The sequence below is a fragment of the Oenanthe melanoleuca genome, chromosome 4A (genome assembly GCF_029582105.1).
Source record: "Oenanthe melanoleuca isolate GR-GAL-2019-014 chromosome 4A, OMel1.0, whole genome shotgun sequence".
NCBI lineage: Eukaryota > Metazoa > Chordata > Aves > Passeriformes > Muscicapidae > Oenanthe > Oenanthe melanoleuca.
The window spans coordinates 9,974,402-10,001,914 of record NC_079338.1 but is presented as its reverse complement, the minus strand read 5'-3'; the positions used below and the strand labels follow the sequence as shown (position 1 = coordinate 10,001,914).

The 27,513-nt window shown below is 41.9% G+C and overlaps 2 protein-coding genes across 2 annotated transcripts in view; one reads left to right on the top strand and one right to left on the bottom strand.

The window, feature by feature from the left end:
* The first annotated feature begins 2,346 nt into the window (after positions 1 to 2,346).
* On the top strand, positions 2,347 to 17,227 carry SH2D1A (SH2 domain containing 1A). Its single transcript, XM_056491700.1, has 4 exons — positions 2,347 to 2,736; positions 13,854 to 13,917; positions 16,256 to 16,391; positions 16,747 to 17,227. The coding sequence occupies exons 1-4, from the start codon at positions 2,600 to 2,602 to the stop codon at positions 16,785 to 16,787; spliced, it is 378 nt and encodes a 125-aa protein (XP_056347675.1). The 5' UTR covers positions 2,347 to 2,599; the 3' UTR covers positions 16,788 to 17,227.
* Positions 17,228 to 20,560: 3,333 nt separating this feature from the next.
* Positions 20,561 to 27,513, bottom strand: part of TENM1 (teneurin transmembrane protein 1) — an 831,368-nt gene continuing 824,415 nt past the window's right edge. The window contains exons 34-35 of the mRNA XM_056491567.1: positions 27,082 to 27,224; positions 20,561 to 25,684 (exon numbers count right to left, since the gene is read on the bottom strand). Coding sequence (XP_056347542.1) covers positions 24,926 to 25,684; positions 27,082 to 27,224 — 902 coding nt within the window. The 3' untranslated portion in view covers positions 20,561 to 24,925. The remainder of the gene's footprint in view (positions 25,685 to 27,081; positions 27,225 to 27,513) is intronic.

Sequence of the window (27,513 nt, the reverse complement as noted above, 5' to 3'; positions counted from 1 at the left end):
GGTGCAGGTGGTGCTCAGGTGTGAGTCTGGGGAGCACTCTGGGGTTTTTGATGGATTATGACACACCCCCAGCTGCCTTCCCGTGGATGTCCCATGCATGTGGGCTGTGGGGTTGGGGATATCACAGCTGTGCCTATTTGTGTAAGGGAGGATGGATGTTCTCTTATCTACATGGTTTAACTCAGGGTCCAAAGTTCCAGTCAGGCATCTTCAAGGAGGGGTGGGCTTCTGTGCTTGTATCTTCTTTATACAGTTTTTGCTCTAATGGGCAAAACTCCTTCATAATAATGTTTAAGGCATGAAACATTTCAGTCCCTGACAGGTGCCTCAGTGTTACTGTCCCTTGTTCCCAAACACAACATTTCCATGGTTTCTTAAAAGCTGCAATTCCCCTAGTCAGTGGAGCTATAAAGGGATTTGTATGGAAGCCTGGGGTTGAGATTCAGAAGCTGGAGTTTTATAGACCAGACCAGCAAAGTTGTGTGCTTACAGCTGTTTTACAGTAATAGATGCTTCTTCATCCAAGTGCTGGAGAATGCAGGTTGGCTGGGTAACTCCACATTAGGAGAGGATCTCACAGTGAAAAGTTTTATTGTTTTCTTTAGTTGAAATCTGCTGAATGGGACAATGAAATCTGCAGAATTAAATTATTCTGGCTGGTTTTCCTCTCCAGCTAATTACGCACATTCCTTTTCTGAAATCAGCCATTAATACTGAGAATAGGTTAAGAAATGGGAAAGTTGGATGAAATCCCCAAGAGCACAGGTAGTTTGGAAAATGAGAAGAAATAGGCAGCAGCTTTACAGCTTGTTGCTATCCACATTAATCAGATTTGCAGCAGGCAGCAGCCACTTTATGTGCAAATACTTTAACAACTGGTTTAAAAAGCCAAGCAGGATGTCTGAGTCCCCGGGTTCGTGTAAAGGGGGTAATGAATGCCTGCATAATGAGATAGAAAGGCCATAAACTCGGTGGTGGGAGTTCTCAGTCTCTCTTCAGCTGAGGTTCTGCAGCTTTCTCAGCCTCTCATTCCCAGCCAGGGAGGCAGTCACTTGCCAGGGCCTCCCTGTGGGGAAAGAGGCTCTTTGCCTCCAAATGCTGCAGCTTTGCCATTAGTGACTTTGTGCAGTGCCCCATGCACAATCTACCCTATGACTCTCGGATCAGAAATGCCCATCCCTCAAAAGGAAAAACTGAAGTTACTTTGCAAAAATATTTCCAAGGAAAAACTATATTGAAGATCAAAAGGTAAAAACATGCACTGTGAAATAGTTGAGAGAAAACACTTTGATTGATTGAAACTGAAAAAGAGCAGTCATTATTTTTGGTATTTTAAAATTTCATTTCTGTTCCTGAACTGTGTGTATTTTAAAAGCTATTTTTTCACCTATTCTTAACTTCAACAGGGACACAGTATCTGTGAGCACCTGGATGAGATTATTTAATTCTACCCTGTCCTGCTAGTAAACTCAATTTAAAAGCAATCAATCATAATCACAACCCATACTTAATATTGCTATATTTTACTGACTTCTTGCTCTCACACACAGGTGTGAGAATGTGGCTCTTCAAGGGAGGGTGGCAGGCTCATGTCAGGGATGAATTTAGCCCTGAGCTTGCTGCAGCCCCATGGAGCCGACCTGGTGGCCATAACTGGAGGGAAACATGCTCAGCTTTTCCATGGTTGGAAATATCTGTGGGATGGAAATATCTGTGGGGGTATAAAGCACATTGACAGCTTGTTTGCAAACAGACCTGCATGTGCATGTGGGAGCATTCAACTGACAAGTACACTGAGGAAATGTCTTCAGCCACAGCAGGTGGAGAGAAATGGCTCTTTCAGACATGGCTCTGGATTTTGGATGCCAGCTCATGCCCCACGTGAAGGCAGCGCTGGCTCTGATGGCATCCAGGAAGATGAGAGGGGTCTCCTTGCGTGTGCCAAGGCTGCTGCCTGCCTCCAGGTGGGGGCAATGACTACTCCGACATAAACAGTGATCAAACGCACCAAAGGCTTTGGAAGCAAGCCCTGATGAAGTGAATCAGCTGGGGGTGGTGTCTGTGGGCACTGGAGCAGCTGGTGTGGAGCTGGGGCTGTGCTTGCACCTGCAGCCTGAGGTGAGTGTCTGGTGGGACAGTGACACCGAGCTCAGCTGACTTCCTTTAGTCTCATCCCTGGGGATTCTAAAAACAAGAGGTTAAAAGATTATCCCTGTTTGGGATAACAATCCCGTTGGGTTAACACCAGAAGAGAGAAGTGGTCCTGCCCCCCCTGTCGCAGCCCTTCTGGCCCCGTGGCCATCGTGTGCCTCATCAGTCCCATCCTGAGCCGGAGCCACTTGGCTGAGGGTGGATGTGAGATGACACCTCTGCAAGAGAGCTGTGATGGTGTGAGGATGTTTCAGCCTACGTAAAAGGAAAACAGAAGGGGGCAAAGGAAAAAAAACACACAGAAATTCTGTGTTCCTTCCTCACTCTTCCCTCAGTGGTGTCTCAGCCCGTGCAGAGGTGCGAACACATCCTGTTTACCTCAGCCGCCGAGGCGGGCAGGCCGAGGGAGCGCCGGGCTCAGCGAGAGCCGCAGCGGAGACGGGCTGGCATGGACACGGTGCCCGTCTACCACGGGGCCATCAGCCGGGAGGCCGGCGAGAAGCTGCTGCTGGCGGCGGGCACGGACGGCAGCTACCTGCTGCGGGACAGCGAGAGCATCCCGGGAGCCTACTGCCTCTGCGTGCTGTGAGTGCGGCTTTCCGTGATCCCCAGCCTTCCCCGCCTCGGCAAGGCTGCCCCAAAACAAAATATGTTCTGATCCTACCATCTGCTCACATGAGCGAGACTTTTGGCTTCTTAGCCGTAACTTAAGACAGAAGGGTGCAGTAAGTGGTGTGGGGTCCCTTGCAAAGCAAAGAGGAGAAGGTTTTTGCCTTGCAGAGCCTATACTTCCTACAGGCAAAAAGGCATAAAGAGAAAGCAGGCAGGTACATGGGAAGGATAAGCAAGGTGCCGTGGAGAAATGCCAGGTGACGTGGCTCAGGATGGTATGTACTGCCTCTTTGTGCTGGATAACCCACTCGCTTTCTGCCTGTGTTCTTCTGTTTCTCCAGTGTGCTCAAGGGTGTGCTCAGCAGCATCCCATGACCCTGTCACAGGGATAGGTAACACCGAGTGCTGCCATCCAGAATGTGCCTTTGTTCAGGATGCTTTCAGTCCCACAAGCTTGTGCCTTGTCCCACAAGCACAGGCTGGAAGGAGATTACCTGTAATGCACATGAAATACCGATAGTAACAAATTAGGTGATAATGTTTCATCAAATAGGGTGAAAAAGGAGAGATCTGATGGGATGGTCTGTCAGAGAGAGGGTAAAGATTCCCCTGGGAGAACTGGGGGACTTTGCACTCATAGGACCTCATTTTAATGTAATTGCCCCACTGTGGGCAAAATTCTTGGAAGTCCTGGTGACACTGTACTGTTGCATCAGAAGAACAGATTATACTTATGCCTTACTTCAGTCAGAGGAGGAACACTAGAGAAAACCCTTTTAGGACCACCATGAAATTAACTAACAGAGGGAACTCAGGTACCTGGCAAAAAAGCACAAGAGGAAGGAGGGTCGTAAGTCAAGTTTTCCCCAAATCCCTTGAATCCATTTTGTCAGAAATTAATACATTTCTGACAGTATGTAATTAAGCCCTGGGTGAGCATCATTATCTTCCTGTTACAGACTAGAAATGGAGACACGCAAGAAGGTTATAGACAATCCAAAAATATATAATCCTCTTCTCTGGGAAAATCTTTGTGGCAGAGGATGTATTTTTTCTTCTCTCATGAAATCAGGTGAACCAAGTTAAGGGTTCCTGCTAACAAATACCTTAACAGCAAGCTGAAAAATATGAAATAGGAAGCATCTTGAGTTAAATGAAAACGGAATAGACATAGTAAGAGGAAAGGAGTGCTGTGATTCCTGTGATGGGAATAGTCAATAAAAGCAGAATCTCTTTTAAATAACTATCAGAGGAAATGGGGATATATCATCCTTACATTCAGAAGTCATTCAGTGCAGGGGAAATACTAAGGCATTAGAAAAAGGGTCAGAAAAGTGTTACAACACCAATAAGACAGAGAATACTAGAATTAGTCCACCATTGGTCTAAATCAGGATGTAGGTATGTAACAAGGTCTTTCAGTTATACACAATCAATTGGGATTTTTTGTATATTAGTAGTAATTTATGCCCTTCAAAAGAAGTTCCATGAATGAAATAAAAAATGGAAAATGAAAATAGGAAGAAATTTAAACATTTCTAACTGTGAAGCTCCCCAGTCTTTGGAGGAAAAGATACTTCAGTAAGAAACAGACCAAATTGCTTCCAGAAATTATGGGCCATTCATGTGTTCATGGTATGTTGCATTCAAACATATGTATGATAAAAAAAAGGGTAAAAGAAAAAAAAATTAAAAAATTAATGGTGAATGTTATGCAGGCTTCTTACAGAACATAGATCCTTAATAGTTATTCTGTAAAGGAAATTTGCAATAGCATCTTGGATAAATCCAGATTAAATTTAAAATGTTATGATATTACAGAAAGAAAAGTGGCTGAAGAACAGTAGAATTAAGCCTTAGTTCCCATACTTCTTAATATTAAATTCAAATAATTAGATAAGAAGTAGCACATATGGTAAATAGCATATCACACAATAACTGTGGAGAGAGTTTTCATACCAGGAAAGGATCCCACACTGAGATGGCAGTGACAGTTTGAAGAAATGTGGGCTATAAACTAGGGAAGTGCTTTGACAGGAAAAGTTTGCCAAAGCAGAGCACTTTAGTGGAGAGACTGGCAGAGCAGGAAAGGAAGGCACGAGGGATGGATATATGTGTTCAGTGAAGAATGCTAAGCCTGGCTTTGGCAAAAGAAGCCAGTTTGGCAAAAGAAGACATTTTGACAAAAGAAGCTGTGATAAACCAGTCTGAGCATCATGGGCAGAGATGGAAACAGGTGACAAACCTTCTTGTGCAGGGGAGCTCTGGTAAAAAGTGAGGGAAATGTGCTGTTGCTGTTAAAATTCCATTCTAAATAAATAATGGAAATTATTAGGAATAACAAAGTTATTCAGCAATTTACATTTTGGTTCAGAATCCATGCTGAAGATCACTATAGGAATATATAGACATATGAAGATCAGACAAAAGATGAATTTACTAGAAGTAATGAAGGGATCTCTGAAACATGGGAAATAAAACTGGTCAGCCATTAGATATACTGCAATAAGTATCAGAGCTAACCAAAATATTTTGCATGTTTCTAATGAAAATTTCTACCAGGAGTGTTATTTGTTTTCTACTGCTGGTAGTATTTCTATTACCCTTAGAAAAGAAAAAGAGAAAAATATTCTAGTTTTCCAAAATCAAGATGTGTTTAGTCTGTCTTCTTTCGCCTCTCCCTCCCCTGGGGAAGTAAAACAAACCCAAACAAATATAAAGCCCTGCAGCTTCCCAGTTCTAACCCTTCTTAGGGCTCCTTTTTCTATCATGGGGGAGTTATAAGGCACAGTTCTGATTTAGAGAAAATAAATATTTATTAAAAAATCAATTAAGCATATTCTTGGATGACAGTGGTATCATCTGCTTGAATCCACATTAGTGGCTGCTCTGCACTTCCAGCTCCAGGTACTGTAATTGTTAAGCCCCGTGATTTCACTGCATTGCTTATGCTCAATGTCTCCTTTTCCCAAAAAACTGCATAAATTTGTAATGCCACAATCACCTCCACATACTCCCCCTCGAGCATGTCCAAAAAGCCCTGACATATTTTGGCAGGATTTGAGCCTCTTAAGGCACAAATAAAGACACAATAAAGACTGCAGTGTTCATGGTCAGGCTCATTCACCTTTTGCTTTTCCAATTAAAAAGCAGAGCCCTGACCTTTAAAAAGGAGAAGAGTCAAACACTTCATGAATCCCTTGTGACTGATGCTGATTTTACAGGGCAAGCATAAAAGAGACAGGTAGTAGCATAAAACGTGACCTATAGAGGTGGGTAACTGCAGCAGGCAGGACTCTGTTGGAGCATTCATCTAGAAAACTCTGCTTTCTCTCTTTGTTTCTCCTGAGCTACTGATTTATCTCCCTTGAATGCCACTTTCCACTTTCTGAAGCTGGGATGTGCACATGGTGTGCCTGAAAGCCTTCAAAGAGACAATGAGTATTTTCTTGGACTGCGGCAAAGCACAAAGGACCCACTTTCAGAAATATTTTAAGACCACAATTAAAGTATGCATGGAAGAGTTGGAAGGTTTTCATTTGCAATTGTGTGCTCTGGAGCTCTTGCAAACAGAGGTGCTGTTTTTTGATTTTGGCAAAGATTTTAATACCAGATGCTCCCAGGTTTTCATTGTATGAATATCATTATTGAATTGATAATATATACTTTAAGGATGTTGAGAATATGTCAACAGAGGTACACAATTGTTTCCTGGAAATCTTTGGAGTTGCACTGAAAAACAAGATTTTTGCTGTTCCTGAAGACTTGTCTAGAAAAAATGCATATGCTTTATAAAACATACACGTTTTACCCATAAACAAGTTAGACACTACACACAGTACACCAGGGTTTTAATATCAGACCTGATTGTTCCAGGGAGCTTTCTTTACTGGTCTTGTTTCCTCTTTGCTCAATGCAAAAACTGTTTGACATTTTTAGCACACTCAGAAATCCTCTGTGCTCACAGCTCCTAATGAAGTCAATGGGGGACACGGGGCACACTAATAGTGACTACTTTGAGGAGCAGCCTCTTAAACCTTGCCTGAAAAATGTATAAATAAATTGCCTGAAAATGCCAAAAGCCCCACATTTTTTTACAGATATATGAGCACACATGCAGGAACAAGCAGCTCATGCCTGAATTGGCAAAGATAAAGAATTTGTAGTTTGGGTTTTAAAATTCATATATTTGAAAATGCTGAGGATGTTAGTAGTTGTTTCAGAGCTTTAAGTAAGACAAACACGACGTGCTTGTCAAACTGTATGTTCAGATGATTTGTTTGAAATCAGCCATTCGTGTACTGTGCTGCATTAAATTTGTGGAGAATAATCAAAAGCTGGAATTGAAAGCTGTTTAGAGCTCTTGAAGCAACAGTAATGGCAACAGGGATAGGCTGCAGTCCTATCAGACTTTACGTGTGCTATTTTTTCTGTCACTGTAACCACGGTGCACAAGTTCAAGGCAACGTGCAGAAACTTTCTGATGCTGCAGCTACATCAGCTGTACCCTATGAAGGTGTAACACAGGATCACAAGGCAGCTTCAGCTTAGCCCTGCCTTTGTTTCCTATGCATTATTTTTGATAGAAATGGCAGAATAATTGCATTTTTTTATAACATTGCAGATAATCATCATCATCATAATTTAAAATGTAATTTGAAACAAAATTCAGCATTGCTGAATTTATCACACACTGTTTTCAGCTTTGAAAGAAGTCTTCTATAGCACAGTGGTAAATTTTACTGAGGTGGCTATTTCAGGTACCTGCTAACAAGGGTGAGTGTTTTCTTTGCTGAGCATAACTTGGCTGATGACCTTCACATATTCCAATGACTTTTCTTGGAAAGGTAGACAGCCTGAATCATGGAACTGATGAAGCTTAGTGGGAGGTTAAGTTATTTGCCTGCCATAAGGTAACGTCCTTCTACTTAACATCTCAAATTTGAATAAATTCTTACATTATTTCTGAATTTGAAGAAATTCCTCTTTGAGATATTGCTTTTGTCTGGAATTTCCTTGTACAAGGCTGACACAAACCCTACTCAAAAAGGCTAGACACTTCCTCTTTAGGTAAATCAGCAGCATCTTCAGATGGCTAGGACTGTTGAAGTGGTGAAGATTCTGACAATTTTCCACAGAAATCTCTGCATAAATTCAGAGCTATTCACAAGATTTAACTTTCTCTTTTAAGCTTTTGTTAATTTCAGAAGAGAAAATCAAGATAATGCATTTTCTTTATTATTCTACAGCATTATAGCAAGTTAGTATGTGTTACTGATGCAATTTTTCTCACAACAAGTGTTGATAAAGGAATCAGTGACAGAAATCAGTGACAGAAGTGTTAACTCAAGTGCTGCTGTGAGTTAAGCTACAGTCAGTCTGTTGGGCTTTTCAGATGATGTAAACACCAGTTTAACCTATTTTACTCGCTCCTGCAGACAGAGTTTGTGATACAGTGATCTCAATGTGAATGCTATTTCTTCAGCTTGAGTTAGCTGATGGGTGGTAATTTCTAAGTTGCTGTACTTAGCTGAGACCTAAATAAGGAAGGAACAAAAATGTTTTGTATGTTGTCAAACAGAACATACAAATTCCAGGAGAGAGTGAGGAGAAGCTTGAAGGCTCCAAGGCACTGCTGTGCATTCCCCTAAATTCATGAGTTTTGGCTTTGTGGTAGCCATCTCCCACCTCTGTAGCTCCTGGTATGCCCATGCCATCACTCACATTCCCAGTTCAGGGTTGCTCACCAGGAAACTGCCTGAAGTTGGTCCCTCTGGGCATTCAGGTTTGATCTGCACCTGCATCAAGTCCATGACAGGGCAGAAGAGGCTCCAGCCTGACCTCCTGTGCTCATCTGCTCTGTGCCATTGCCCCCACTGCAAAAGCATGGAGCATTGAGCTCCCTGCAGGGCTCCTCTCCAGAGCACTCTGGTGCTCATCTCATAGCATTAAGTGGTTTCTAAGCTTTATTTCTGCTTGGTAGATGAAGAGTTTAAGTCTGTTTCACAGACGAGAAAGGTGACACAGGAGGCCCAGATCTACAGTACCCTCTACTTTGGGTTTCATAAGTCATAAGAAACTGACTCTGGGCAGTATAATGCTCAGAATCACTGTTTGTAGGCTACACCATGGTCTGGTTCTTAAACTACGTTGTAAAGTGAAATTCCAAGGTAAGATCAGGTTGTTAGTGTACCAGGTAATAAGAGCTGAATGACATAATGCAATGACATCTGAAGAGAAAGATACGTACAGAGGAAGAAACTGATGTAATTTATTGCTGACATGGCTTTCCCTTGTCTGCCTGTCTTTCTCCCTTTAAATTTGTTGAATTTTGGGCTCAGAAACTAATAAAAATTAGTTTAATAATATTTCCCAACTGAGATGCAAAGTATTTGGAAATGATTTTAAAGTATATCATGCAGCTGAAATGTCATCATTAATTTTAATCTGCAGCTTGTGTCTAATGTCCTTGGGCTATTTCAATGGTGCAGAAGATTGTAATCATTCACCTGTTAAAGTAAATGCAGCTTTAACAGGTCTGATCACAGCTAAAAAGGAGGAATGGAGAGGACAGGTAGACAGATGGTGTTTCAGTATGTCATCTGTGAACAATGCCTTGGTAACTCTTTGGGAGGAATTGTCTGGCTACAAAGAAAAGAAAAGCCTATAATATAAAGTGGACTGGTTCCTGTAATAGCAACCTTTTCTAGGTTTTCCTTTGACAAAGTTTTCCAAGGTGAAGTATTGAAACAGAGACTGTGTTAGTGCAATTCCCAGATGGTTTAACATCTTTCCCTACTGAGACAAAAAAAAAAGAACTGAGATGTCATAAAAATATCATTAGTGGTGACCAAAGTCCTCTTTCACAAGTGCTATCTGGTATTGTCCTTACAGTAATGGCTCTTTTATGCTTCCCCTTACCAGCATTTTGGCATATTTTGCCTATGAACAAAAATTTATAGAGTCTCATTCATCAAGATGTTAATTCATGATTGCTTCTGTCCCTTGAGCTTCACTGGCAGGAGAGGAGAGCTTTGCTGTTGTGAGTGAGGCTGGGTCTGTGCTTGGGACAAGTGAAGGGATGGGGGAGCCCTTCAGTGAATCTTTACCTGGGTGTCATGATCTGCTCCTCCTCCAAGATGTGCTGGTACACAGTGTCACTGAGAGTGCCCTCTGAGATCACACCACATACAGGAACATTCTGTCTCTCTGGGAGCTTTTTTTCTGCCCTGAAAAGAGTAAAAGTGTAGAAAATTGAGCTGTCCTCTCACCTTAGCTGGGGAATTTCTCATTTCCTGAGGCTTAAGCTTCAGTAAATGAACTTTTTCACCTGATTTTGCCCAGTGTTACATGCTTTACTCTTTGGAAGGTAATGTCCACTACAATCTCAATTTAAATTTGCGTATTTAATTTTTCTTTTAAGAAAAACGCCTTGATCTTCCTTCAGCCCACACTGATCTTAGTTCATGTTAGGTAGATTAAATCATAAAAACCTTTCTCATGGGAGGCTTTTGCCCAGGTAGCAGTAAACTTGGCCCAAAATCATATCTCTTGTAAATGGAAGGTAAAAAACTCTTTGAAGTGGTAATGAAGTAAGTTCCTGCTGCACGACAGAGTTTTGATAAGGTTGCCTTCATTGGGAAAGTACTTATCAGAAGAACTGTAATTCATTTTGTGGAGACCAAGGTCCCAATGGAAAGTAGTTCAATGGGAAGACCTAGCTGTTCATCCTCTTAACAAAATCCATCTTCCTTCCTTTGTGCATTGCCTTTGAAGAGGCAGATCTGGATGTCCAAGTCATCTCCCATTTACACAGTGTCTCACTTTCCTGGTGGCTTCAGAGACAATAACAGATGATAATGTCGTGCTTTTAAACTTAAGCACAGTAAAATCCCTCAGACCTTTCAGTCTTTCATTCTCTGGGAAAAACATGAACATTTGCCAGGAGGGTGGAGAGCTCTCACTTGTCCCTCACCAGGCTGTGATAACGTCATTCTCTTCCCATTCTCCACACTGTGCTCAAAGCATCCATCTCCTCAAATTCTTGTTCCTTTTTCAGAACCTCATGGGCTTTTAATCTGAACTATCCTTTGTGCTTTCCCTGTGCTCAGCTGAAATATTTTGCAATGTGATTTAAAAAAAAAATGCAGTTTGGGTGCTTATCTTGTATCTCACCATACTTCAATACTGAATATTATTTTATCTGACCTCTACTTTTTGATTCCTTCTGCTTAGCAAACCTTTCTGGCAGAGTGCTGAGAGGCAACAGACAGCTTGGAGTCAGAACAGCACCACAGCCCCTCAACCTCTTCAACTCATGCCATGTCTTACATAGAGAAAACAGTGAAAGAAACAGACAACCATGCTATTTGTGGAAAAATCAGATTTTAAAGAGAGTAAAGTGGTTGGAAAAAAATTTCTTTTGGGTAAACCAAGAATCAAGCAAGGACAGTAGAATCATAGAATCATAAAATGCCTTGGGTTAGAAGGGACTTTAAACATCCTCCAGTTCATCCAGTTCATATAATCATCTAGTTCCAACTCACCCTGACGTGGGCAGGAATGCCACCTACTAGACCAGGTTGCTCATACTCTTGTGCACAGTGTAGTATTGAAATAGAAGGCAAGAGAAGCAGTTTTAGATGTATAGATACTGATTCTGGCAGATTTGAGACTTGAAAAAATATCACTGCGGAGAAGGTTAAATATCCACTTCAAAGAGATGGAACAAAATACCAGGACCTCTCTGGTATTTCCCAGTACATTATGGCCTGTAAAATCCTCATTTCAATAATCATGTATTGGCTGGTGTTCTACATACTTAGATACATTGATTTTACCCTTTTTTTTAAATCCTTTTTTTTGTGATTTAAAAGAAAACTATTAATGTGAACATCATGTTATCATGAAAAGTTAATCACAGGCACAGCTCACAGTCCTTAAGAAAGAACTTGATCATCTGAGGGCCCTAAATGGATTCCTTGAACAAGAACATATATAATCTAATGGCTTAGAGGAATGTGCTTTTAACCAACTGGGCTTGAGCTGTGGCCTCAAACACCACTGACCATGGTGCCATGACATGGGCAGGAAAGCAGTGTGAGGGAGTTCAAATCCAAATTTGGGACAGAGGAGCATCTCTGCATTACAGTTCCACAACACACAGAAACAAAACCTCAACTCAGCTGTGGTCAGCCTGTGGAATCTCCCACCTTGGGACAGCTCAGGGGAAGGAATGTCTGCAGTGCATCGAGGAAGTCAAACAAGCCAGCAAAACTGTATTTCTAGTAAGAGACTAGAACTGGTAATTACAAGTCAAGTTCTGAAAAGGCTATCTAGGAAACACAGATGTATATTCAACCATTTTTACTCTATAGGCTATCTGGAAGTGTGAATTTGGGGCCATTTCCCCCAATTTCAACATAGTTCTGGCATAGCTAAGAGGAGACTTGACCTCAAGTTGTTTACTGGGATTTTTCTTTGAGCAATGCAGAAACAGAAAGACCCAATTATAATCTTATTTGGACCAAACTAATTCCATTTGCTTTAGCAGATTTGTTCCTGATGGCTCTTTTCCTCCTTGGATTTCCATGAAATGAGCATGGCCAGCTGCTTTCCATGTCTGTCTGGTGGCATACAGAAAGTCTGGGGAAAAGGCTCTCTTGGCGGACATGAAGAGGTGGATGAAGTTGTGGTGGGATTGTGGGGCAGTATCAGGCACATTCCCATACTGGAAGAGAGGAGGGCAATGTCCCTGCAGCAGCCTGGATGGGGGGAATGGCTTTGTGTCCTTCACCTCTGTGTCTAATCACAGTGGGAGTCAAGTGATGGGGGCAGAGCTCACAAATCACCACAGGCACTTTGATCCCACTTTGTGGAGTTGTAGCAGAGTGCCAGCTCTTAACAACTTCCTGCTTGGGCAAATTATACCAGACAACACTTTGCAAAGGTTGCTGTAATGACTTTTAAACAGGAATTTTTACAGGAGCCATGACACAGATCATAAGTAATTGCAGTCATATGATGTCTGTGTCATTAATGATTTCTCATATTTTGTAGTAACTGCTAAAATGTCATGCATAACTGGGAAGAAATACGGTATATTTCTGCTTTCTTAAGAATAAGAATTGACAGTCAAATAGGGAATGGTCCCTAAAACCCTGCTTTGAATTCATGCAAATCTATGTAGTGTGAAATAGAAGCATAGAATCATAGAATATGCTGAGTTAGAAGGGACCCATTGGGATGGTTGAGTCCAACTCCTGGCACAGCAGGACACCCCAGGAATCACACCATATGCCTGAGAGCACAGTCCAAATGCTGCTTGAACTCAATACAATCTTATCTGATACCATCTAAACTAATGTTGTGCCTATGGAGCTGCTATTAATTGATTCTGAGCTAAATTTTTGGATGTTAGTGTAGTAATCTACCATGTAAATCATTCACTGACTTGGGTTCATGAGTGAAGCAAGAGTGACTTTAGCATGAGTTGTTGTGCCTTGTGTTATTAGTCTATTAGGAGTTACTAGGCTCCTTATTCCCCAAAGACTCTGATTTTAAATAAAGAAGATTCCATACCTTATATGTCTCTTTTATCAGTATTTGGAAGTTTGGGATGTATAGGCAAAGCAAAGAGTAATTAATTAACTCTTTTTGTGGGTATGGCTTTCCAAATAAATTACAGTAATGACATTGTTTCTGTTAACATCTGCATTTAAATGAGTCACAGAACAGTAATGCTACCTGTCAATTTTTGCAGGGAAAGTATTTCTGGTGTGTGCCAGTGAAAGGATATCACTGAAAAAAATTAATAAAAATTCCTAGGAAGGAATGAAAGCAACACCATTTTATGCAAAATAACTGAATACTGATAAACTAGATCTGAGTCAGACCAATCCCTCTCATCCCAAAAAACCTCAGTAGGTTTAACACTGCATCTGGCCAGTAGGGATTTTAGCTACCCAGAGCCTTTAGAGGTGAATTTATTTTTAGGAAAAGTTAGCAAATGAGCCGTTTCTCACATAACAGTGTAGTTCCTGTGAAAACTGTCAGGAGAAATGAATAATAGATTTTTTTTTTTCCTACAGGCATCAGGGTTATGTTTATACCTACAGAGTGTCCCAGACACAAACTGGTTCCTGGAGTGCTGAGGTGTGTATTTCTCCTTTCCCTTCTGAAAATTTCTACATCCTGTTTGATATAGATTATATATTTAATGAAATGTATTCAAATTATTCATGTTTCTGCCTAGTCTGATTTTCATTGATGGTAATCGATCTAGAGTGCATCCATCAGTAACATGTCTTGGTGCCACTTCTGACAGTCTAGATCTCATAAATTAATTCCCTGATTCATTTAAGCTGTTGCATAATGCAATAGTACATCATTTTGCATCATTTTAAATGGAAAAAATATTGTGGTTTTATAATTTGACAAGCACAGTCTGTTTCCTTCTATCCTATGTAACATCAATGTCAGAATATTAAAGAAATAATTTTCAATGTACAGTGTTTTAATTCATTATTCCAGATTAATTCATAATTAGTGCAAAATATAGAGAATAGCCAAAACTTGATACAAAATATATTTTCCTCCATCTGACAAGAAACTGGTAATTTGGGTACAAAAAAAATTACTTGTAATACAGACTACATTTAGGTTGGTGGAATTGGGATTTTAATCTCTATTTATTTTATTAATTTTTTTCTTTGTATGTACTCTGTGTCTTAATTCGTAATTAGCTTTCTGTTTGCATGTTAATGAACACTTATTTCAAATACTATATAATTTCTAGACAAGCATAATTCCTTGAACATTACCCTATTAGAAGTGATTCTGGAAGACAGAGCTGGTTCTGTGGGTTACCTCGAACAGATTGGGGGTGGAAGTGTGACTGACATCACAGTGGAGTGGATAATTATCCATATACTTGGGAATAATGCCCAGTAATTCCTTCTGTAAGACATCAGGAGGTTGATGTAAGGGCTAGGATGTGTAGTGCCCCAGACAGAAGTTTTCCAGGACAGGGTGAGGGTGACAGTGCACCCATCATGCCAGGGTAAGCACTGGCATCTGTGAAAGGATTCCAGGATGCCAGGGATCTCCACCTGTGGAGGGTAATTCCCTGACTGAGGCTGCAGCCTCCTTTAGCCCCAGGAGATGTCAGTATCTCTGCAGTGAGGTTTTTTTTTTTTTATATAGAGCTGCTACAATGTCTGGCCTATGACCTCCACTGGTGCTCTATGTGTGATTTTTGGGCTTTCCCTGGCTGTATTTTAGGCAAACCTCACCTGAGTTTTGCACCATAGGTGTGCTGAAGGCCCTGGTTTCTCTGTACATCCTCTGCAGGAGAAGGTCCTATCTAGAGATCCATGATATCAACCCTTCTCTTAAGGAACAGAAACCTTTAAGTAAATGTTGCTAAGACCATGCTGGGCTCAGCTGTTAGACACAGCAGCCTAGGTCCAAGTTATCCCCATGCAGTGTGCCTCCAAGGCCAAAACAGGCTCCAGATGCAGCTGGTCCTTTCCTGCTTCTGCTTCCTTCCCTGTGGCTGGTTAGTCTCTAAGCGAGCTCAGGTCACATCCATCTTTCAACCATGAGGCAGGAATTTAATTTAAAGCAGTGCTGGTGAAATCCCAGCCAGTGTGAAGACTCCAGCTGGTGCCAGGAAGGCTGGATTAACTCACAGCTGCTGGGTGAGAGCAGTGTCCCTTAGTGGGACTATGCTGGCAGAACCCATGCTTGTCCTCCCTTGACTTTGGTGAAGAAGAGTTATTATGAGAACACCCTGAAGGATTTAACACAAACATTGGATTTTTGATTAAAAGCACACATAGTTTCATTTCATATTGTTTGAAAAGTTCCTAATGCAGAGAGATGGAAAGACTCCCACTTTTAATAAATAGGTAACATTTGTCTTTTTACAAGAAGTAGACAGGAATATTCAATGAACACATAAGCAAGCACTGAATGCACCAAGAAGGGTTTGAAAAGATGCTGTGTCCTTGCTGGAACTTAGTGGCGTGAGGACTTCCTCTCTGTGGTAAGCTCAGGTTGCTCTCTGGGTTTTCTCACTGGTATTTCTAAGATGGAACTATCTTACAGGCTATGAAGTTACTGCTACGGAGGTTAAATCACTGGCTGCAGTAAGTCAGGGTCAGAAATAGCAAAGGGTCACTTGTAACTCTGCCTAATTAGTGTGGGTAATTAGTCAGGGTAATTCTCCTGTAGCAATTAAGAAATTGTCCCTCTTCCAACTTTCTATCTCCATGCTGCTGGAAGCTGCTCAGTGTAGGGGGCTGGGATCCCTCGGGGAAAGCGGAGAGCAGTGCAGCAATTGACTCTCTCACCTTGAACTGGCACATCAGGGGGTTCACATCCATGTCTGGCTCCCTCCCTGGGAGCAGTGTGCAGTTCTGAGGACAAGGCTGTGTGCCAGCACAGGCACCCAGCACCCCTTCTCACCTGTCCTGCTTTGCCTTTGCAGACAGCACCTGGGGTCCACCGGCGGCTCTTTCGGAAAGTGCACAACCTCATTTCGGCCTTCCAGAAACCCAACCAAGGCATTGTAACACCCCTGCAGAACCCAGTTGTCAACCATCTGAGAGCCAACTGCTCCCCAGGTACTGGTGGGGGAGGAAACCTTGGCTGCAGCTGAGCAGAGCCCTCCATGGTGGCAGGGGCAGGGGTCTTAGACTTATTTGTATATTTGACCTGAACTAGCCAGCAGAGTAATGTCGCCAAAAATGTGTCCTAACTTTGCTACTGTGTGATTTGAAATGCTGTCACTCAGGTGCTCATTGTAGACAGGGCCTGTCAATGTGATTATAAAATGGAGTTTGAATATGTATTGCTGAGTGCTATGGCAGCAATGGCTGCCTTCTTTCACCACCACCCTTGCTCATGGAGGTATGAGCCTTCTGGACTGTCCATTTTCTTATAGTGTTCATCTGTTCATATATTTTTTATTTCTCTTAGGAAGGAATGAAGGCTATGACTTCCACCTGCAGCCATCCTGAGGATGTCTCCCCAAGTATGACATAACCACATCTTCCAGCATCTCCTCTAATCCATGCTTTAAAACAGAATGATTTATATGATAGTAAATACAACTCTGTGAGTTTTCTTGTAACATTTGCAGAAATGTGTATTTCATAGAATTTATTGCTCAAGATGTAGAAGTCTCAGAATATTTTAAACTTAGGGTGGGATATTTTTTTGGTTTTGTTTTGGTTTTTCCCAAGAGAGGATAAAAAACCATGAACTACTAAATCCTTTATGTCTCTTTTCCCCCTTTGTACTGCAAGTAAAAATATTTTTCCCTTCAAGATCAGTTCTTAATTAATAATTAGGCATTAATTTTACATTGCTTAACTTTGGATCCTGCTTTGCTTTGTTCTGGTTGGCATTTATGCAGAATTGGGCAAGTCCCCTTTTATTAAAGTGTCCTTGCTTTGGATGGGCTGTGTGTTTTTCATTCATACAGTTCCTAAAGATATTTCAGATGTGACACCATGAGTATCCCCACTAACTGATTTCCCATCAAACCAGTTGCTCTGCCCTCTAACAAAATCTGTAGTTTTCACCAATGACTTTAAGTAACGAGCTTAAGTAATACACAGAGTAACCGAGAACACCCAATAAAGTGGAAAGCCTTGTTCTTTGCTTTTAGGTGTTCCCTGTACTTCAAACAAGCCATCCTTGCATACAAGTTAAAAAAATAAATTACTTTTGCATGACAGCTTTTCTTTTCCTCTCTGTGTGTTTCCATGCTGCTGCTGGGCTCCTGGTGGGGAGTTTTGAATCTACAAGACTTGTCAGCTGTGCAGGGTTAACATGAGGCTACTGGAGAACTCAGAGGATGTACCTTTTGCACTTGGGGTGGAAAAGTGTGATGACACTGCTAACGGACTGGCAGACAGTAGGAAACACTTTTGAACAGACTGGGTGTTCTATGGCCCTCTTGTTTGAGGAGCTAGGGCTGTTTGAGGAGCTAGGGCTGTGTTTCACTGCAGTCCACAGTCCAGACTACCCCTACATGGGTTTTTGCCAGGTGGGTTTGTGTGAGTTCCTGTGGGCTTTGGGAAGGACCCCAGCTAGGGCCCAGCCTTGTTTGTGTGCAAGAGGGATGCATCTGGTCCAGATGGCTGGTTTGTGCTACCAATGGTCGTACTTCAAGAAAAATAAATATACCAAAATATACCAAATATACCAATAATACCAAAAGAATGTGAGGCTCACGTGCTCCCTTCCAAAGGAGAAGACTAACAGTGATTGCAAATGGACTACAAAAATATATGCAATTACAGGAAAATAGCCCTTAAACATTGTATTGGCACCTTTGGGTTGATTTGATTATGTTTTATGCCTGTACTTTTCTCTTCTGCAGATCCTGGAAGGCTGAAAATATTTCCTAAGAGAGAAAGAGGCTTTTTCCAGAAACGGTAGGCTACAGACTCAGGGAGAGCAAAACAGACTGAATTTCACCAGACACTGCCCCCTGTAGCTTGGTGGCACAGTAAGAGGCTCCTGCCTTGTTTTCAACCCTCACAAAAGACAATTTGGATGTGAACAATTACAGAACAAAGTGGGCTGCAAGTCCAGGATTTAGCAAGGTAGGGATGCTCCAAGCAACATTTGATAAGGCTGAAAGGTTTTACCCCCCCTCTGAGTGTGTGAGTGAGACAGTGTAAGCAATAAAAGATTTTCTGTGAAGCACAAGTTTCTTGCCCCCTCTTAACAGGGACTAGTAGGCAACAAATGTTGCAAAGCTGTGGTTGAGCATTTTCAGTTCTACTCAGTTCCTGTCTAATTGAAGGCCAAATTTCATCTATGGTGAACTGTCCTGTCTTATTTTTCATTGCATGTACATGTGTTGCTCTGTGCCTTCTTTGTATGTGTGCTTGTTAGTTGAAATTAGTCTTACCTTAATACAGTGCCATACAGTGGCAGATCCAGCATGATTTCCCCTTCAGTAAAATATTTAAAGGCTGGTTTTTTTATTGTTACATAACTCAGCAAATGCACTGGCTGTTTTGCTGTCACTTGTGCCCATTGAAGCTTTCCCTTCTCCGCCCTGCCCTGAAGGTTTCCCAGCCTCCTGTGAGCCTGTGGCACCTGGTCCCTGGCAGTTCCTCTCTAGCTTAGCAAACCACCCTTCCCCAAAGCCTGCTGAGCTGCTGAGTGCTGGCAGTGTGTGTGTGTAGCCCAGCCTTTCCAGGGAGCTCTTCTGCTTTCCAAGTGCTGGGTCCAAACCCCTGGTTCACCTGACCTCTCCTGGGAGCATCCCTGGCAGATGATTGCACAGTGGTAGGATGCATGCAGTAGGAAGAACTTTGCCCAGAGGCTGTTTCCTATAGAACTGTCCTATTGACTTGAGGCTGAGGCTGCATGTAGAAAACCTGCAGCACACAAGCAGCAGCTGCTCACTCGCTTTGCGGTGCAGTGAGCTGAGGATAACTGGTTTGACTGTGGTTGACTTCAGAAGTGCATTGTTCTTCTGAAAAATACACAAAATAGGCCAGAAGATGCCATTTCTGTTTAAAGCTGAGAATGCCATTTCAGTTTCTGGTGTAAATTATTAAGACAGAGGCTTGTGTTATTTCTTTTGGGTACTCAAGGGTCTGGAATTGCTGTAGGCTTAAACAAGGTGGAAACAGAGAGAAACTGATGGTGCTAGTGAGACAAGAAGTAGATGCTTGGTTACAAGAACAGGAATATGGAAATTATATTGATTTCCTACAATGACCTATGTGTGAAGATCCTTTTAGGAGCAGCAGCTGCTTTTTGCAGGTGTGACTTCCTTCCTTCGTGGTGTCAATATTGCCTGCTGCTTCCTTCCCACTGTCTCCCTCAGATGCTGCCCCTCTGGGCTCAGCCCCTCACTGCTGCTCTGCTCCCCTGCCAGCCCTCCCAGGCCTGTCCCCTCGCTGCCACAGCGCCAGTCTGGCAAATGGCTTTGTAGCTCACTGTGTTCCCCCTGCTCTGCCCCTGTCCCCAGCAAAGGCAATGCTGCTCCTCTGCAGCAGCTGATGCTCCCCCAGCTCCAGCTTTGCCTCCACTAAACCCTCCCCTGCTCCCTGTCTATGGCTGTGACAGCCCTCCTGCAGCACTCAATCAATACAATATTTCAGGCTGGTTTTTTTCCCTTTTCTACTGGAGCACCCACCCTTTGGAATTGCTTCCTTCTCACCCACCCAGCACAGCCTCAGCCCTCCTGCTTGGTTCTCACCCAGCCCAGCTGTTCCATGGTTTTTCACCATGTAACCTTTCCTTTAGCCTTATGCATTTCTTGCACCTCTCCATTCCTGTGCTCCTTCTCTCTGCTGCATGTACTGGGCTTTTAATGTTTTATTTTCCTGGGCACATACTTCTGAAAACATAGAATCATTCATCATCATCTATTTGAGGCAGCTCTAAAGAACATTCAGACACTTAAACTTTGCTAGTCACACTGCCAGTAACATTGACTTCACCCACCCTGTTATCAGGAGCACAAAGGCATTTAACAGAGTATTTTTTCTCTATCACATTTGCTTTGATGAAATATAGTAACTTCTACACAAAAACTGGCCGGGACTTCATCTGCAGTGAAACCTGCAGAGTTATAAGCATGAATGTTGGAGAATCAGAAGTAAAATTAAATCTTGCTAAGCAACATCCTGCCTCCAACTTTTGAGTCAATCAATATTGGCTGAAGTCCTCATTTAGCTCTATGGAAGCCCCTTTTACTGACATGATGAGAATATCTCAAATACTCATGTAAATTGATTGAAACAAAGATAACATCACATGCCATAAGTTTGCACCTTTATTTTTTAAAAATGAAATAGTCAAAGTACTTTCTTTTTCAAATATCGACACATAATATATTAACTTTCAATATTTACAGTGTGTTGCTGGGATGTTCTTGTAGAAAATGCATGCTTCTGGTCTGAAACCCAGAGCAAAATGCATCAGACCATTTAACTGCAGCCATATAACATAAACCTGTACAGTATCCAGTCACTATTCAGCACAGGAGTTAGAGCAGGAATAAAAAAAGTGGGATCTATTGTTTCCTAGCAACAAGGCTGAGGCCATTATAACACAATTTCTGTAAGATCAGAACCTCTAACTGGTGTTAGACAGAAAGTGAAGATCTTGGCATACATTGTAAACATTTTTTACTGTTGATGAGAAAGCTAAAAAGGAACATTACTTTGACATATATCGTATGCTATGCTTCTTGTTCTTGTTTATTGACACTTCTGCCAGAAGAGTATGAAGATTTTAATGTTTTATCATGGTTCATACAAGTAAAATACTGTCAAGGACACGATCTGATATACTAACATTTATTAAAAGGCTAAAGTCCACCACGAGATCTAAGGAAAAACTGGAAATTGTCAAACACGTTTCCTTAGACAAATAATGGCAGGTGACAAATGCCCAGACAAATCCACAGCAAGTCCAACTCCACCATTCCCAGTTTCTGCCTGGAAGTGATTCCTCTGGCAGTCGGGGTGCTTTCGAGCTAGTGATGTTTTGTATCAAGGAGAGGTTTAAATAACAGCGTTTGATGGGAAAGCCCTCGGGGCTGTCGGTGCAGCCTGAGCCGGTGTCACCGCGTGTCACCGCATCGGAGCAGCTGCACCCTGGGCACTGCCTGTCTCCTTCGGCTTGGCTAAACCAGAGCTCCTCTGCCTAAACCACTTTCCCTTTTGGAACAGCACCTTGGCTTCCAGCAGCACCTTGGAGGAGCTGCTGCCCCTGGCCCAGCCCTGGGCGCTGCGGGGGCTCCGTGGGCAGGGGGTGCAGGGGGGACCCCAGGGCACGAGGCCACCTCTGCCCAGTGCCCAGCTGAGGGATGTGAGCCCAACCCAAAGAGCCAAGGTGTGTATACCCAGTTGCACATTGACCAGTTCATATATATTTATTTGGCTATGTTCTACATAGATATCTATATATATATATATTTATAACTTTGAAATGTTCTAGATTAATAAATAAATATGAAAGCAAAGGAAATGTTACTTGTACACACTATATGTTTGACTGTCATAAAAAATATAGCATGTATTTCTCATGGTAGGTACTTTGCTACACGATAGTGTGCAATAGTGGATTTTATTTCTTTTTATTTTATTTTATATTTTTATTTTAATTATTTTATTTTACTTTTCCCTCTTTCTGAACCTTGTTTGCAGTGCAGAATGCTAACATCAAATTATCTGATCTAAATAACAGCAAAAATTTCCATGCTATTTTTCTTTTTTCTCAGCTGGGTCTCTAGGTTATAGTGCAAAATACAAAATTAAAAAAAAAAAAAAAAAAAAAAAAAGGAGAACTATATAAAAAAAACTAAACCCACAAAAAACCCCCACTGAGAAACTGGTCTAACTACTCAGGAAAAAAAATGGAGACTGAAATATTCCCTGCCTCCATCTGAGGTTGTTCATGAACAAGATGGTCCAAAGCTATTTGTTCATGTAGTTCTCCCAAATCACTGCTGACTGGCCCATGTGTAGCTACGATATGACTTTAATCTCCCATGCTTGCTCTTTCACCAATAACTTGTTTCTTGAGCACTGTCATCTCAACACAATATTTATATTTAGTTTCCTAAATTTAAGAAACCGTTACGATGAAGGCATTTTTTTGCTTTTGTAACTGGGCCGTGTAATGTCATGTGAGTCTTAATGAAACCATATTCTCATAAGAATTATTGTTCAAAATGTATCTTAGACTGCACCGAAGAAATGGGGAAATGCCATATCTACTTTCAAAGACAAACTTGTAACACATCTAACTCTTTGACCTTTTGGCATAACATGAGAACAACAGTAATCAAGGCAGTATTAAAAACACAGCTGTAGGTAATACAAAGTGCATTTCCTGCATATAATACAAATATAACTTTAAGAAACTAAAGGCACAAGCTAACTAAATATGTATTACATACTAGAAATGCACAGTTCAAGGTAACTCTAATAGCTCCAAATATTTGTTTATAATGGATATTTAAAGCAGTTTGAAAATGATCCTCATTAGTGAATTGCAAAAAAGTATAATTGCTTAAAATATAAGTAAAATAGACTCTAATATTGACATCTTGGATCAGAGATAAAATACATCATCACATTTATGAATGCACTCTCTATATACAATTCATAAATTATTCTTCCATTGATTAAAAGTGTATTAGAGGCTCAAGGATTTGAAGGTCCATTTTTAGGCTGGTGTGGAGGTATTCAAATTCTCCGTGATTTTATGGAAAATTACAGAAATCTGAGCTGTCAAACCTGGATGTTGCCAGCTCCCTGTTCTGTACATTAGTTAATGATGAGCCTGACCACAATGTGTATGTGCAGATTTTGGTCTAGAGATCCCCCTGGATGGGGACAGAGGAGGCTTTCAGGGGCCAGGCTCCCATTCAGCCTGATCCTTCACCCCCAAAGCTGCACTGGCTCCCAGGGGAGCAAAAGGAATCTGGGAAGAGATGGTCATGGGCCGAGGCTGAGACCTGAGCTCAAACCCCAAGGAGGGCTTCAGATCGCAGGTGCCAATTCAGGCTCATCTCTAACTTGGGTACAGTCTGCTCCACTTGCCCAAAAACAAAGGAAAAAAGAAAACTGGGGGAAAAACCTGAAAGATAAAGAATGCACTTTGTTGGCTTCCATAAATACGAGCAGAAATTGTTTCAATGTATTTACTATGTCTGTTCTGAAAGAAATGTGCAATAAATTCGCTGTTATGGATGCACAGGCTCTATAACAAGACTTCTAGATCCCTCTGGAAAATAGCTTGCCCACCCCCCCTCCCTGTGTGCCTGACCCACCTCCTGATAATCAAGTCTTTTAAAGATAACAAGTTGGAGGAAGGATCATCTACTCTGCTATGAAGTAACTGTGCCAGTAGTGCATGTTACCTTGGGAAATAAAAATTTTCTGTCCATGCAATATAATGCTTTTCTATGTGCTCTAGATATTGAGCTGAAAAGTGAAGAGTCATCCCCGACATGTTCCATGTTTATCAACATATTTACTACCCACACTTAGGTTCATGAACTCCCAACCCACCAATCTTCTTCAGACTCGAAAAAATGAGTACTACAACAGGATTATTAATTTGAGATGAAAAGAATGTGATGCCTAAACCCAACAACACTGCACCTTCCAAATCATCTGAGCAAAGATAAGACCTGGCCCAGTGACTACAGACAGGACTGATGATGCATGGCCTGATACTGGTCTCTGAGGGCTGCCAGCTGGGGTGTCCCCAAAGCACTGGGTTAAAGCCCAGCCTAGAGCACAGTTGAGAGCCTCCTGAAGACTACAGTGCTTACTAAGCCTGCTTTAGCCACCTCATCTCTGGCCGAATCCTGGCCAGAATGCAGACTGACCACCAAGACACTGGCAGCTCTGTGTGCTGCCAGACTGTAGTATATCCCAGTGCCTAGGAAAACCCTGGGAGAGAGGCCTGACATGCATGAGTGAACACAATGTGATGTTCAGCATGGAGTGGCTGAGGGGCGGCCATGGCCGAGCAAAGGTCATATGGGACACCCTTGTACATACTGGATCCAACCCAAGTCAGATTTCACAGGTTAGAAACTCCCTTAGCTTTTAACTGTGAGGAACATGTGTGGGGCTGGTGAGCAGCTGCAAAGTTTCCATACACAGTCTGGTTTCTGTACGCAATCCCTTGAACTTATGGGAGATCTCACTGGGATAAAAGACACCCAGTAAATATGGGCTGCAGAATCAGGCTCTGCAACCATTTAAATAACTTGCGAATTATTAAATCAACAGCAACAAAAAGCTTGTGTTTCTTTAGGAGAAGGCAGAGCACATGGCGCTCACCTGCACCCTGCAGGGCTGTGTGGTGTCACCCCGGGCACCTCGCGCTGCAGGTCGGCCGCTCGGCTCGCAGGACTCTGCTTCTGAAATTTTTGAATACTGCCACACAAGAACTAAAAATTGTCACTGTCATCTCTCAAAGAGTTAAACAAATGATATTAAAATACCATCTTCTGTCACATTTAAAGGCAGTTGGATATGTTTTTTCCTCTATATTTATATATACAGAGTTCTGATCTAGAAAAACCAATACAATAAACCATTTTACGTTTAAAAACAGGCAGTCTTTGGTGACGCAAAGGCAGAGATTTTCTTTGTTACCTTCTGCCTATTTCACTCTGTCTCATGAAGTGAATATTATTGGCACTGTCAGAAAGTTCGAGATACTGCTCCACAGATAAAACAAAATATCCATCGTAGCCTTGTACCCGCCCAGTGCTTAAAAGCTGCTGTTTCTCTCCATCTGTCCATGCCCGAATTCCTTCTTCCCCCTCCTGCAGTCGCCTCTGCTCCTTAGTCCAGGCCTGAGCCACGGCTCGCTGCCTGGCTATCTCCAGGACATGGTTCTTTTCCTCTTCCACCGTGGTTCCGTAGCGCACGTTGAAGCAGAGCGCGCCGTGCTGGAGCTGGATGTCGGCGAAGCGTCTAGTCCTGCCATTGATCACGGACGTCATCTGCGACACCGTCACGTTGACGCCGTTCTCCAGGATGCGGCGCCCTCCGGTGCTGCCAATCAGAGCCAAATCTTCTTCCAAAGAGCCCAGCTTGATGAAGTAATGGGTGTCCCGGCCCTCAATGGTGAAATGCAGGTTCTCCAGATAATGAGCATTGTTGAGGATGGCAGCAATGCGCCGGCTGTCCTCGTTAGCCACCCCGATAATGTCAGCTGTCACTATACCGTCCTTTATTGCAAATTTGATGCCTTTTCCAAATACTGAAGGAGCAGCTGCAAATCTCAGTTGCTTCACTCCTTCAGAACACTTGCCATCACTATACCTGGGTGTCATAGGAAGTTGGTCCAAAGATATGAAATTTCGGAGTTGCTTTTGTAGCTCACATTGAATGCCAAGGATAGTCTGGAAAAGAAAATATCAATCAAGTTTGCAGGCAAGGTACCTTGAAGTTCATTATAGTATCTCACCCTACTTATCTCTTAATTGCTTAGAATGGATCTTCAATTTGTTTGGAAAGTATCGCACATACCTACAGAACCTGGGCATATGCACAGGGTTTTTAATTGCTTAAGGCAGTGCTTTCTGTCTCTTGGACTCCTTCATTTATGTAGTTATCACAAATGCTATTTTTGTATTTGCTCCTTTTATTCTTCCTTCCCCTTGAACTGTTACTCTAATGGCTGGTTTTTCAGCCCTTAGCAGTTCAGGGAAACCCCAATTCAAAGCTATGCCCTTTCACATGACTCTGCTTAGTCTCTGTGTTTAATTATATCTTCTACAGAACCATGGTAATGAATTTTATAGCCCATTCTTTAGGGAAGGAGGCTGTGAAGATCTTGAGACACTAAAACAATAGGCAAGTACATCACATCTATAGATCTTGCTCCCCATAGAAGCTAGAAGAAAATCCACTCCAACCCTCTCTTTGTCTTTCAACATTATACTTATCACCACATCTTTTCTGTGCCTTGCAAAAGCTTAATATATCAGTGATAATTTTCCATGGACATGCTCCTACATCTGGCATGAGTTCTGGCGCTCTAGCCTTCTGCACTTAGTGGATGGTAACTGTCCTAAATGCCGGGAACATGAATGTGAACTCTCAAATGCTCTATGATTCTCTTTCCTGACTACAATAGAGGAAAGGCATCTTTACAAAATCATATTTCTTTGTTAACAGATGATCATATGCAAAATGTGAATGCTTGCTCAGAATATCGGTAGCTGGTCCTGTTGCAGTCACATTGATTGCCAGACTCTGATTGGTGCTGTCTGGCTCTTTGTTACTGAAAACAAGCCCTGAAGTAAGGCTAAGATTTACAGACCCCTTAAAAATCCATAGCAGAATTTCTGTTTCCTCCAATAATTATGCAGAGGTACTGACTTGTAAAGCCATTTATACCCTCAGTGATTTTCCAGTGCTTGTGGCATCTTGGCTAAGAAAGATGAAAATTTGCTGGTGTAGTGTTCTAATTCCGCAAGATTTTCTGTGGATTTTTTTTCAATATTCACACACATACTTTTACCCTTTTGCCTATCCTGTGCCTCTAATTTGGATATTTTCTCTATAAATAGCTGCACATTTTCTTCACTGTGATGCTAAAAGCTTCTCCTTGAACCTCTCCTCCACTCTGATGCCAGTACATAATTGACAACATTAAAGTTTCTAGTATTCTTGAACAATTTACTCTGCCTATTACCTTGAAAGATATAGTCACATTTCTTCTTTGGTATCCAATATTTTCTATTAAAACTCCTTAATTTACTATTAAAAGCAGCTGAAGAGAATGTTTGCTAACCTTTCCAGGATCCCACTCCTGGGTTTTTGTTTGAAGCTGTAGAAGTTCGTACGTTGTCCCCAAAGCTTCTATCTCTGGTTTTGGAAATCCAGGCAGCACATTGTGCAACTGGAAACCAAACAGCTCTAGCCAACTTCCAATGTCTACAAAACAAGAAAAAGATGCTGGCAAAAAGGCTCATAAATCCTAGAAAAACTGAGGGCAGTCTGCAGAAATTCCAGCTATGCAGAAATGATTTCACATCAATTTATGTTTCCTGCACTAGCTGCAGCATTTTTTGTAGCAAAGAAATTCTCTGGTTACAAAGCATAGCTATACTCCAATCAATAGTGTTCCTTCTATCTATAATAGAAAAAATTCAAATTAAGCTGCTTCCATTCTTCCCCTAATTTTAGCACTGAGAAAAGCAACAGAAGCAGCTATTAATTATTT